This window comes from Alligator sinensis, unplaced genomic scaffold, assembly GCF_000455745.1.
Source record: "Alligator sinensis unplaced genomic scaffold, ASM45574v1 scaffold489_1, whole genome shotgun sequence".
NCBI classification, from domain to species: domain Eukaryota; kingdom Metazoa; phylum Chordata; order Crocodylia; family Alligatoridae; genus Alligator; species Alligator sinensis.
The window spans coordinates 2,387,019-2,400,675 of NW_005841901.1; the positions used below are offsets into that span (position 1 = coordinate 2,387,019).

The following is a 13,657-nucleotide window of genomic DNA, read 5'->3' on the forward strand; positions in this document are numbered from 1 at the left end:
GCAAAGCACTGCCCAGAAATTGTCTTGGCTAATCTACAGGAGCGGATCCAACCAAAAGCTCTGCCCCACCACAGCATCCTCTGTGCTATGGTGAAACTCTGCCAACTCAAAGGTACCATTTCCCTCTATTTCCTGCAAAGTAGTTTTTTTTTAACTTTGGCAAGTATTTGATGTCATTTTCTGTAGAACCGGTTTGACCCTGTTAAATAGGTATGAGTTGAGATTTTCCTTTGTGCCCTTCTGATCCTCACACTATTGGCTGGTCTGATTGAATTTTTTCAGTTTTTCAATGGAAAATGGGGGACGGGTTGCTTTTTGTAAAAATGTGTCTGTTCTCCATGGAAAATTTCAGGTCTTTTCATCAAAATATTTCAGCCAAAAACTGTTCTGGGGGGGGGTTCTTGGCCAAAACTTAGAATTGTAATACCTCGTGTTAGTTGTAGTTTGTTCCTCATATCCTCATTCTCCATCACACTCATATTCACACTCATATTCTCACACAGCATCTCTGTGTTATGAGGCTGGGTAGAAAAAGTAATCTTTTCCTTCAGCAGATCTCCCTTTGTTCTGTATGTGGCTGTCAGAATTGGCCCCTGAGGAACAGAAAGCAACTAGTCAGCTAGAAACAAAGTTGAGTGCATTTTCCTTTCCTGTGTTCCAGCCATGGCTCCTTATTTTGGTGCAATGTGGGACTGTGTCCTGCCAGTCTTGCCTCTGGTCCAGTCAAAGGAATATGTGCTGCTGTTCTGTGATGGTGAGCATTTCATGATTCCTCATATTTAGTTTTGCTGGCATATGCTCACTCACAAGCCTGACTCTCACTTCCCACAGATGTTATCCTTGAGTAAAAGGAATGCTGTTCTAGTTAGCTGTTCCCTTACCAAGTCATACCCAACTGACTCCAGATTAGATTCAGAGATGTAGAGAAAAGGGGCCAGGTGTCGTTGGGATTTTACAGAACATGCACACATGATCAGAAAATACATGATCCTGCTTTCCAGGCAAAAGAAGGTTATTTGGGTTCAACTTTAGGACCCTGTGACAGAGGGCCGCCTTAAGGCCATGACATTGGCCTGCCCAACTGTCCAGGGCATTTTGCCCTGCCTTGCCTGCTGGCAGGCGCCTTCAATGTTTCCAAAACATTGTGTTTATATGTAGGAGGGTTCCCTAACTGTGGCCCTGGTGTACTGGGCCAAATGCATAGCTTTGACCCTCCCCTACATCGTTTCCCATGCCTTGCAGATGGCATTTAAACTGTTGACAACTCCAGCCCCTTGCCAGGCCGAACTCTGCCCCTTACTGGACTGCTAACATTCTGCCCTTTGCCAGGCCTCAATCACTCTGCCCACCCCTGGGCTTCACCCATTCCACCCTACTTTGTGCAGCCCTTCAGGACCCATCCTGGCCCGGTCCTTTGGGTTTCATCACTCACACACTCTGGCCAGCCTACACACAGTCCTTCAGGCCACCCACAGGCCCTACTCTACGTGGCCTCCAGATTTCTGCCCCACACCAGGCCCAACTCAGCCTCTAGCCCCTTTCTGGGCCACTACTCTGCCGCTCACTGGGCTCCTGGACCTTATGCCCCTTGGACCCACTCAGTGGGCTTTGGCCCCTGTCTCAGGCCCCACTCTATGGGCCTGGATCCTATGCTTTTCTGTCAGGGTGTACTCCACTAGACTTTCTCCTCCATGGGGTACCCAAAAGTCAGTGGGGACTTAGGCTTTCCAGCACCCCATCCTCACCTTTTGCTAGGGAAGTACATCTGTAGCTTTTCCTGGAGACTGCCCTCCCATAGGCAGCCCCACCCCACCATCCAACCCCAGCAGGGTGCAGTTTCAGGTCTTACCCAGGACCCACAGGAACCTCCTTCATCCCCATAGTTCCTGCCCTGACCTCCAGGTGTTCTGGGAGCTGCTGTCCTCAGGCTGTGCAACATTGCTCCACTGGCTCCCTAGATGTAACTGCTGGCTCAGCTTCTAGGGCCTGGACTTATACCCTGGTTGCCTAGCCCTCCTCCAATCGGGGGCGGGGTCCCCTTGCAGTCATGTGACCACCTACTTGGGCTAACCACACCTGCCAGCGGCTCCACAGGCTGCTTTCACCCCTTAAAGTGGTGGGCACCAAAGGTGCTCTGCCACCACCCTTTTTCACATTGGTTCAACCTGATGAAGCTACAGAGGCTGCTTTCCCAAGTAGGTGCCTTTCCAGTAAAGGTACCTAAAATGAGGTTCTTACTGATTCAGTTTTGTTCTGTAATCTGTATGTTAACTTTCCACACAAAACAGTTGGAATGCTCCATTGTTTTCCCTTCATTTTCTAATTCCTTTGAGATTAAAGCTCAACACAGCATGTGAAGTCCTAGATCGGTGAAACACATATACAAAGCTGGGTATTAGTTCTCAGAGTTGCCAGGTATTTTTTCTCTTTGGTGCCTAATGACTGTGCCCCATTTCTAGTCTGTGATCAGTTTATATCTCTCTCTATATAGAGATATAAATATAAATGTATCTGAGATCCCAGGCAGAGATTAGAGGTAGTAGCTAGGGATTCTTCAGAGACTGTTATCTGACCAAACAGAATGTATATACAATATGTTTTTTGTTTCTATTACGGATGCAGCAGAGCTGTCTAAAATGATACTGATTATTATTAGCTGTGGAATAACATCAAATCCTTTGGTTCTCTATGTAGTATTAAGACACCTGGCCAGTTCTGTCTCCAGGTACTTAGCAGAGCCATCACAGGAAGTTGGGGAGCTGGACATTACTAGAGACACTGCAGCTGCCCAAGCCCATGTGACATTTCTAGTGCTCTTCAACAATTGGTTTCCAAGTGCCCAGGGAAAGGTGAGTGGAGGAAAACATGGGCAACAAGAACCCTTTAGTAGAATTTGGATCTGAAAGGTGTCTGATGCTAGCCCTACAGAAAAAAAACCCTCTATTTATCTGTAGCACAGAGGAAGCACAGTTACACCATGACTGATACCAGGTGTCAGGGCCTGCTTTCTTTCTCTGTCCCTTTCACTCTCTCTCTCTCTCTCTGAAAACATGCCTTTCTTTTGATGTGGACCACTTGGGCTAAACATTAGCCATGTCACCCAGCCCACAGGGCTTTGCACAGGTCTAGAAATTTGATGACAGGGGAGCAGTGGCTGTGTTAATTTCCACAACTCTGGAAGCTCTGGATAGTGTCAGCATGCAGGGTCATACCATGGTCAGATTGGGCATGCGGGGCTGGGCTGGCCTGTAAAATTGCATCCATGCAGAGGCCACAGAACAGGGTGGGCCACCTGGGCCATGGCCCAACCAATGTTTAGCACGGCAGTTCTTAGCATGAGCAGGGCCCGGCCCATTGGCTTCAGGGGGCTGTCACTCTTCTGTCCTGGCAGGGCTGCAGGCAGCAGAGCGTGGCTGCTATTGCACATGTGAGGGAGGGAGGGAGGCAGGCAGGGAGCGCAGCTGTGTTTAAATCGCCATGCTAAACATTGGTCGGGCCATGGCCTCTGCACCCATGGACTGACTCTACCCGCAAACCAAACCCATCTGTGGGACCTAGCTTGTAGACTGGCCCTCTGCCACTCATCTGGACCTGATCTAAAAGAATGCACCATAAGAGAAGAAAGCAGCATGTGAAGTGAGGCAGGCTAAGACAAGACACTTTTCTGGCACTGCTGACTTACTCCTGGCCTGTAAGAATTGATCTTTCCTTTTTTTAGAATAATACATTACATTTCTAGATTTTCAAGTTGTGAAGCAAAATTTCCATTTAGGATCCAATGTAGGTGATTGGGTTCACATGATGGCAAGCAGCTTGAAACAATACTTCTGAAAAGGTTTTCACTATCCTTTTTTCCTTACTGAGGCATTATTTCTGCAGCCTATCCTGACATTTCAAATGTCAGTCTTGTTAATTTAATTAAGTTTAATTTCATGGCTCATTGTTCTAGCAGAAGCATCTAAATACCATCATCAAGTATAATCAGACTATAAGCAACACAAGTCTATAATTAACATTGATGAACACTTTCCCTTATAAGAGACAGTTTTAGTTGCTTATAACTTTGCCCAACTTTAAGTATTTGGTTATGTCAATTATCTGCCTCAGGGTGAATTTTTTGTACTATTATTAATATTGCAGCAAAAAATTACTCCATACACTTCCTAAACCAAATTTAGAGAAAAATATGCTATTTGTCCATGTCCACTAGTATAAGTGTTTCATTGAGAAGCTCTGAAGGCTCTCTGATGTGGAGCAGAGATTTGATCTGATGTTAGGTACTTATTCTGGGGAATTTTACTTAAAGTTGACTAAGTTTCCCTATGGAAATCTCAGTAGAGACTTGTTAGAGTTTGGCAACTAACTTTCGGGGAAATTCTGTCCTCCCTGGGCATGTCTATATGCACACCCCACTGTACAGTTGGTACTGCACAGTCATGTAGTACTTGCTTTAGCTTGCTTTAGCAAGTACTAAATGACTGCTCAGTGCCCGCCGGTACTTCACAGTCCCGGCAGCGCACAGGTTGTTTCTGACCTTACTGTACAGTAGCGGCAATGTCATGGTTAGTGCCCATCTCATATAGACATGCCCCCTGAGCATGCCCCATCCTGAGAGGACTTTGTATGTTCCATCCCTCACAGAGTGACTAAGTGTGCTCCAGCTCAGCAGTGCAGGTACAGGGGTTGAGCAGGACTTGTATGGCTTGTATGTTTTGTGTGGGTTACACATGCATATGTGTGCACACGTGTGTATGGTTGCATATCCATGTGTGCCTGCACTAAGAGGATGCCCTCCTGGACTGTGGAGGCACATGTGTCATTCTTCATCCATCTAGGGTGCAGACAGAAGTGCAGCTCCCAGCTATAACTCAGAACAATTTCTGCAAAGCATTCTGAGTTATAATGTTACACAAGACCAAACCTCTGCCCTACCCTCTGGGGGCGGGGCTGAAGAAACCCCAGAGTGAACTCCTTCCACTCCTTCCATTCTGAAAACAGAGATGGGCTGGGAGCTCTGCAGACACAAGTTATAAAAAATGCTACATTTTTAAATTACTTTATCTGATACCTCATGCAATGAGGGGTCAGAGTTTCACCCAATCAGCCATTCCTTCAGGCAGCCAGGAGAAGCTGGAACTGAGCATGGAGCTGGCCTCTCACGCACTCTGTATTCTCCCCTTGCTAGTACAAACATAGTGTGGAGGAGAAGGATGAAGAGGCCTGACTTGGAAGCATGGGAATGAGGGGCCAGGCCTGGAAAATACTGAATTGGTGTGGCTGCAAATACCATTGAGAACACAAAAATAATGCTAAGTGACCTAAAGAAGTTAATATTTGGGCAGAAAATGACAAAATCAACACTTGGTTAAGAAAAATATACGCTAACATGCATTGAGGGGGAGGGAAATATGCTGAAATGTAGTGAAAGAGTAATGTCAAAATAAGTACAAATTAGGAATGAGTTAAAACTGCCAGGGTCCAGTAAGCCAATGTGACTTGGCATTGGATACAGAATCATCACATCATAGGCCTAGGAAGTGACAGGACTTCTCCATTAAGTTAATAATTCTGTAGCAACAGATGTGTCTGGGTACATCACAGTGTGCAGATTTGTGAACATTTTGTTAGCTATGCTGTATCTCACCACATGTGCGTTCATTTCCTGTCTCTTCTCCCTAAGCAGGTGATGGAAGCCACACTGAATGCAATTACCCCGCTGTTTTTTATCATGTCTGTTCAGACGTTGAAAAATCATCTCCAGTATTTGATAACAGGGCTCCTGCATCTGTATGAAACTGGACTACCCCATTTTTACATCACAGAGGTGAGGGTTCTCAGGATGTGTCTATGACCAGTGGGCAGAGAAGGTGTTAGTTTGGTTCTGTAGCATTGAAGAGCGCTGTCCACAGTTTCCAATCTGTGGAGACATCCTGATTCCCAGCCTAAACTATGTATAGATGGACCTGAACTGGGACAACATGATATGCAATAGGGCTGTGCAAAATGGCACCATTCCTTTTTGACTTGCGTTTCGATGGAATAGCATTTCGTTTTGAATTTCGTTTAAATTCGAAACCGCTGTTCCGTTTTGTTTTGTCAAAACAGTTTTGCTGTTTCAACACTGTTTTGATGTTTTGCCCATAGGCTATAATGGGGAAGCTCAAAACAGCCTATAACTTTGTCATTTCTGGCCTGATTTGGATGAATCTTGCAGGAGTGGTATCCCCTTCTGAGGGCATGAAGCCTGCCAAGTTTCAAGGAGATAGGTGCAGGGGTTTCAGGTAAATTGCACCTCAAAGTCTTGAAAGCAAAAAACTCATGTCACATGTACATGTTAAGCCACAGCGGGGTCAAAACTTCAGGCTTGCTAGCCCCTGCTGAGGCAATGAAGCCTGCCAAGTTTCAAGGAGATAGGTGCAGGGGTTTGGGGGAAACTGCACCTCAAGCTGCAGACAAGCAAAACTTGTGACATGGGTGACACTGTGTGTGTTAAGGTGCAAGAAGGTGAAAACTGCAAGCCTGCTGTCCCCTGCTGAGGCCACAAAGCCTGCCAGCTGTCAAGGAGATAGGTGCAGGGCTTCTGAGCTCTGGGGCCCTGCACCTCTAACTGCTGACAGGCAAAACTCGTGACATGGGTGGTTGGGGGACTGTGTCTGTCTTGGAGCACAGGGGGTGAAAACTGCAGGCCTGCTAGGCCCTGCTGCAGCCATGAAGCCTGCCAGCTATCAAGGGGATTGGTGCAGGGGGAGTTTGGGTTCTGGGGCCCTGCACCTCTAACTGCTGACAGGCAAAACTCGTGACATGGGTGGGTGACACTGTGTATGTGTTAAGGTGCGCTCTCACTCAACTGACACCAAGGCACAAAGCAGGGGAGTTCAAATAGTGCTGCCATTTATGCAGTTTTTCCATCCATCCCCAGAGCACTGGGATTGGAAGAGACCTCAGGGAAGGATGACAGTCACTGGCCAGCTACACAGTCAATAATGAGAGCAGTTCTTCCCCCACTTCCCCCTCCCTCTCTTTACTTTAGTTTCTGTTTCCCCGCAGGCAAACCCAGTTGAGCTTCGAAACTTTAAATGTTTAGAAATTTTCGAAACGTTTTGACTTGCCTCGTTTCGTTTCAAGGCTGTTTCGAAGCTCTCTGCTTCATTTTGATTTTGCTGTTTCAAGCTCAAAACGAGTCGAAATAGCAGTGAAACAAAACTGCCAGTGAAATTTCGCATACCCCTAATATGCAAGCATCTACTCTGGATACATTCAAGAAATGTCTGGATACTCATCTTGCTGGGGTCATCCGACCCCATCTGACTTCTTGCCCTTTGGGCAGGGGGCTGGACCTGATGATCTCGCGAGGTCCCTTTCAACCCTAATGTCTATGAAATCTATGAAATATCAAGGGTCTGGAAGATCTGAGAAACTGATTAAAAGTCAAAAGAAGTCCCTTAGAAGAAGACTCAGCCAGGTGACACACAAGACCAATCGCAAATAATGAAAAGTGACAGTTCAGAACTAGATTCTAGGACCTTCGTATCATAAAATAAATAAGTAGCTAAAAAAATGAGACAGATTCAGCCACTGACATGCTGTATGGGACATGTACTGTAACTAGAAAAAGAATTTCAAAAGATGACCGTTTCAGGAGCTAATTCTTTATTACTCTGCACTTCTTTCCGCAGTGTCTATGTGCCCTTCTAGACAGTGTACTGAGCTACAGAAAATGGAGTAAGAGGCTTCACTACAGTCTGGACAGCATTCTCAGTGCTCTTTTTGCGCAGGTAAGGAGACTGATGCCAAATGGGTAGGACATGATGCCACTTTCCTCTGCCCTGTCTCTTTGTGCAGAGATTTTAAAGAACAATGAAAAAAAGCAAACATTTCCATAGGAGGCTGTCCAAACTGAAATTATAAGATGTCTTTATTTCCCTGTTTCATTGCATCTGTAATCCTTCATCCAGTCAACAACTGGTAGCAATGAGGACTGGGTTCAAATTTTGGTGTACCCAATAAGATTTCACTGTGGAAACCCAATAAGTTTTCACCCCCACGCAGAAATCTGGGATCACTGAATTTGGCTGGGGTGTCCTGCATAACAGAACCTCCTCCTTGCAAGCAGTATAAACACAAAAGGACAGATTTATTACAGAAAACAAAGGTCAGAGAAAACAAAGAAAACACCAAATGCAATTTGAAACACTACCAATTACAAGGCACAGTCTATAGGTCTATAGGGCTTCACCCATGCCTAGGCAAGCTGGGACTTGGGGGCTCCGCAAAGGGTAGTTCTGGGGGTTGCATCCCTATATTTGCCCTTCAGCAATAGGATGGACAGATGGGCCCACACCAGAGCGTCTTATGAGCTGCTCCTTAGGGTTTGAGGCAACTTGCAGAGTGGCTAGAGAGTGTAGGTTCTTCTGCAGTGCAAGGTGTCCCTCGTTGCTCCCTGCCCATTTGTAGAGCACTGATCTCAGTTTCTATTTGGTGGCTTTGAGAGGATGACTTGTGGCTTCAGTCAGCACATGCAACTCTCAAAATTTCTAGTCTCAACCCCCAACCCTGCTGGGACAGAAAACTGCAAAAGAACTCAAGGGGAGCCCGACCTATCCTGGTCCAGGCCTGAACATACAGAGGGGCTCAGCTACTCAGCTAAGCTGAGACACAACAGCGGTAAAACAATAAAAGGGGGAAACAGGCCTCTTTGCACTGGGCCTGGACTAAGCAACAAAAATGGATCAGGGCATTCTGCACTGGGCCTGGGCTTGGCAACAAAATGTACCCAGTCCGTCACCCTGGTCCAACACGTGCCAGGTCTCACCCTGGTCCAAGCTGTGCCAGGCACCACCTTGGCCCAAAGTGTGCCAGGCTTTTAATCCTGGACTTAATCTGCCAGCAAAACCACAAAGCTCCAACCCTGGCCATTGTCCTGGATGGATTAATACCCCCATGGTATTATCCCACTCAAACCCCGGGAAAACCAAAGGAGACAGAAGAGGAAGGAAATAGAGGTCTCAAACTCTTGAGACCGTCTTTCTCTCCCTGGATCTGAGTCTTTCCCTTTACATAGCTTCAGTAAGCCTCTCCAGTGAAGGATGGGGGAGAGACCTCCCCCATGGGGGAGCGGTTTCTCCAGCTCCCAATTCAGCTTTGCAACTCTTAGCAGCCCCAGGAGAAAGAGAGCTTATTGAGGTTGAGAGGTTCCCATGTACCTGGCATAACATCACCCAAGCTTTTCCAATGAAGGCTTGCCCTGCCCCCAGCCTTTCTCTCAACTAATTAATTTTAAAAGAACATTGCTCAGTTTTAGGGGTCTGATCTCTTTCCTTATGTAACTGAACTCCATGCTCTCTTGTTTACAGTAAACAGCAGGGTATATTCTTAGACAAAAAGCCCGACAAAGGGGGCTTTCCTGCCTACACGCAGACAGCCCTGCTTATTTCCAGACTACCAAAGCAGGGTACTTAAATATAGAAAACAATGCATTACAATACTTGCTGTACAAATTAGACACAACAATACATAATTATATTTCAACTAGAACACTTTGGCAGTACAAAATGACTTGTGTGTTTTGTGTAGGCTACATATGTATATGTGTGTGCACACATGTGCATATGGATGCATATGCATGTGTGTGTGCACTGAGAGGATGCCCTCCTGGACTGTGCAGGCACGTGTGTCATTCTTCATCCATCTAGGGTGCAGACAGAAGTGCAGCTCCCAGCTATAACTCAGAACAATTTCTGCAAAGCATTCTGAGTTATAACGTTACACCAAACCAAACAGAAGTACCTCAGTCCCACCCTCTGTGGGGGCTGAAGAAACCCCAGAATTAACTCTTTCCACTCCTTCCATTCTGAAGACAGAGACGGGCTGGGAGCTCTGCAGACACAAGTAATAAAAATGCTACATTTTTAAATGAATTTATCTGATACCTCATGCAATGAGGGGTCAGTTTTTCACCCAATCAGCCATTTTTGAAGCTGTTTGCAGCCATGAACTTGTGTTTGGTCACAGCTATAAACTGTTTCCTGTGGCCAGATCGGGCAAAAATTGTCACTTCTGTCTGCTTAGCTAGTGTTTTCTCTGTTACATGGAGCTCTGCACGTCTTTCAGCAGGGCTTTATCCATGCTCTCTATTCTCAGTGAAGAAGTGACTGCTGCTTTTTCCCCACCAGAAAGGTTCAATCCAAGACCCTTCATACAGAGGGAGGATCTTGCCAATCTATTTCAAGGATTCCCTCTTCTGACAGTTATTCTAGTGACTACCGTGTGTCCCAAGGCTGTGAGGACACAGAAACTCATTCTACAAGGTGTTGAATGTTATCTTTCTCAGTAGTTGAAGGTATATTTGAAGCCACAGAAAGCATTCAGCGCTGACTAAGTTAACATGGATGCTTGTTCTTCTGCCAGTTGAAAGCTAATGCCCATATTTTTATTTTTCTTGGACTATTTTAAATCTTCCCTGCTGCCACACTATGCATCCATGACTGGGTTTTCTTCTCTCTGCAGGTCTGTGCTAAGATTGAAACATCTGACACACCAAGTAAAAGGAACCAAGAAGCTGCATTGCAAGCTTTCAAGGTTCTGGGTAAGAACAGAAAGAAACTTGGAGTGAAATCATGGAAGCAGAATTTCATCTTCCTCACTCTCCTGGGGAGGTGGCTTTTCTTCCTTGTTCATTTCTTCTTATTAGCCTGATTTCTCTACCTTTAGGTGTTGTTTATCAGGAGGACATTATGGCTTTCCTCAAAAAGAAAATGGAGCGTGCTGAAGAAGTAGAGAACACTGCAGTTCTTACCATCCTAAGAGAAATTATACAAGATTGTAAGTAAGAATGGAAGTTACAGGAACAGAGCTGTCCTAGGCCTGAGGAAAATTGTTTAGCACTTGTTTATACTGGGTACATCTACATGTGCAATTAATGCACCTGAATTTTCTTCACAAAAAACTCAGGCTCATTAAACTGCTCCCAGGCAAATATCTGAATGGGTGTGTCTACACAAGACACTTTACTGTGAATGAGACAAAGCTAATGAGCAGTAAAGCGTCACCGTCAACACAGTGACTGTGCAGTAGCTTAGTCTAATGTGCTGTTTTCTAGTACCTGTACATACGGGTACTAGAACTTGGCGCGTTAAATTTATGCACCAAAGTGTATGTATAGACGCTGACCAGGAGCAAATTTCTCCCACTCAGCTTAGGCAGCAGGGGTGGGGAGAGCTGTCCTGGCTTATGAGAGACTGCCTGCCAGCCCTGGGGAGATCAGGAATAGTCCCGATCTGCCAGCCATGTGGAGATCAGGATGAGTCCTGATCTCCACATGGCTGGGGGGCAGCTGCCCAGCACCTGGGACTGCTCTCCCCCATCCCCTGGAGATCGGGACCAGCCTCTGTGCCCCCTGCTACCCCAGGGCTGGCCCTCGGGGAGCCTGCAGCTGCCCCTGGATGCTGCAGTGGGGGTAGAATAGGGCAGGAGGAGCCATAAGCTAAACTGTTTCCATCGGGAGGAAATTTGTTCCCAGTGGGTGGATGTTCAGATATGCATGGGGGCGCAATTTAAGGCACCTGAATTTTCTGCACAGAAAATTCAGGCTCATTAATTGCATGAGTAAGATGTACCCATCATGCATCTGCATCAGGAGAAAATTTGCTCCCCAGCCAGTCAGTCAGCCAGTTCAATCAGCCAGTTCTTCACTTTCATGTGCATGAAAGACACACAGGCATGAAAGGCTCATAAAAAGAAATGGATTTTCCATGCCTGCAGTCCCTGCAGACTAGACACATACTTGGCTGATTTCAGTGGAACTGTGCTGATTTCAGCTGAGGAACTTGCTCTAAATTTAAGCTCAGCATTAGAACCTTGGATGTCAATTTCCTAACAGCTTTACACACCGCATGTGGGATGCACACCACATGTGGTATCCGCCGCAGCTGGTCCATGATCCACACTTGGCTCATTGCCTACAGACGCTACATATGGTGCGGGTCTCAGGCCAGCTGGGGTGGGTTCTACACATGGCACAGCCCCAGACCAGCTGGGGCATGCACCATGCACAGAGCATGTCATGGACTGGCTGGAGTTGGCACCATGTGTGGTGCAGGTCCTGGACCAGCAAGAGGCAGCAGGATTGCTGCATGTGGAATAGGTGCCACATGAATCTTGGAGTTGGTGCTGTGGACCCTGGATCCTGGTTGGGGGCAGGTTTCATTGGACAGTCTGGCCTGTAAATGGGACCCACACCACTCATCCAGCCCGCTAGGCTAAATAAGTTTGACACCCTTGGGTTATTGGTTACCTGTGAATACACTGGGCTTAGTGGCCCAGGAGGCCTCTTCCAGGCCAGTGTATCGATAATGCAATGGTAGCATGTCTTGATGGGGTATTCTGAAATGAAGCAGTCAAAGAATATGATTGTTTCAATAACTTTGTTTGGGAAGCTAAGATGAATTAAGCCAAGCCACGAACAGGCAAGAGAGCTATAAATTTAAAAGTGTGAAGGGCTTCCTGTGATAGATTTCAATCTATCAAACCTTGTGCCTGCTTTTTTTTTTCAGCTCCCCATATGGACAAAGTAAAAAATGTCCTGGTACAGTCTGTGGCGCTCCTCATAACGGAAAACACTGAGCCGGTAAGAAAGATTCTCAGTATCTGGGAATAGACTTGCCTCAAATCTCTAGTGTGGGAAATGAATTTCACTGGCCGACAGAACTACAAGGCTACCTATGGAAAAGTCTTTGCCCCCTTGGACTGGTAGCTCTAGGATCACTGTGCTGTAGCTGTATTCTCTGATGTCTTATTAATGATTAATTGAGCCCTATTCATCTGATTAAGCAGAGCAAATTGCTTGTTTTCTTTGCTCTGTTATTAACTAAAAACACAATAGAAAGCTTAACTACGTATAAATATATAGATGAATGACTGAGTATATGTATATGTCGTATATCCTAGTGGAAGTGCAGAACTGGAGAAAGGGGAGGAAGGAGACTGTCTCTACTTCTAACATAGGACAAATTGAAGTTTAGTGATCACAAAATTGTGTCTCCTTTTCTCCTTCTCAACCAGTTTGTGGGTGGTGCTTGCCTGGAATTAAAAATGTCTTTTGCTTTGTTCATGTGAGGCTCTCCTGAAGGTGAAGAGACCTCTCTTACAGCTAATTAGAAGCTTGGGATGCTGCGGGTACCTTACCCTACCAGGAGGCAAAGTGCTTGTGGATTTCCTCATCCAACAGTGTGAGCACCTTGTCTGCACCACAGTAAGAAACAGAAAAAAGTTCCCTTTAAGTTTTAACCTCTTCCCCTTTTCCCTACCACCTCTTAACAGTTGTTGTTGCCCTCTTTCTGGTTCTTTTCAATCCCTGATGTGCTTTTCCTGCCATAGATGTCTACACTACAGTGTGCTTTCAATGTAAAGAGTGTCATACTACTATTTTCTGTCCCCTTATGCTTCAGCAACCTATGTTATTTCAGGAGCTGAAAGGGTGCTCCTGTGTTTCCATAGGGATCACATTTCCTTTTACTTTGTCCCCTCCCCCCATATCTTGTCAAACCATCATCTTTCATTGGTTAGTTCTCTTGCTTCTCTCTCTTGCACTCGCCCTTTGAATTCCTTTTTGTGCTATCCCCTTTGTTATGCTTTGTTCCTCCTCCCTCCTTCTCTTTCC

At 46.0% G+C, this 13,657-nt stretch overlaps 1 protein-coding gene across 1 annotated transcript in view; it reads left to right on the forward strand.

The window, feature by feature from the left end:
• Positions 1–733: 733 nt before the first annotated feature.
• Positions 734–13,657, forward strand: part of LOC106721884 (maestro heat-like repeat-containing protein family member 1) — a 66,705-nt gene continuing 53,781 nt past the window's right edge. The window contains exons 1-7 of the mRNA XM_014517328.2: positions 734–754; positions 5,684–5,824; positions 7,677–7,775; positions 10,507–10,585; positions 10,711–10,821; positions 12,552–12,625; positions 13,115–13,249. Coding sequence (XP_014372814.2) covers positions 734–754; positions 5,684–5,824; positions 7,677–7,775; positions 10,507–10,585; positions 10,711–10,821; positions 12,552–12,625; positions 13,115–13,249 — 660 coding nt within the window. The remainder of the gene's footprint in view (positions 755–5,683; positions 5,825–7,676; positions 7,776–10,506; positions 10,586–10,710; positions 10,822–12,551; positions 12,626–13,114; positions 13,250–13,657) is intronic.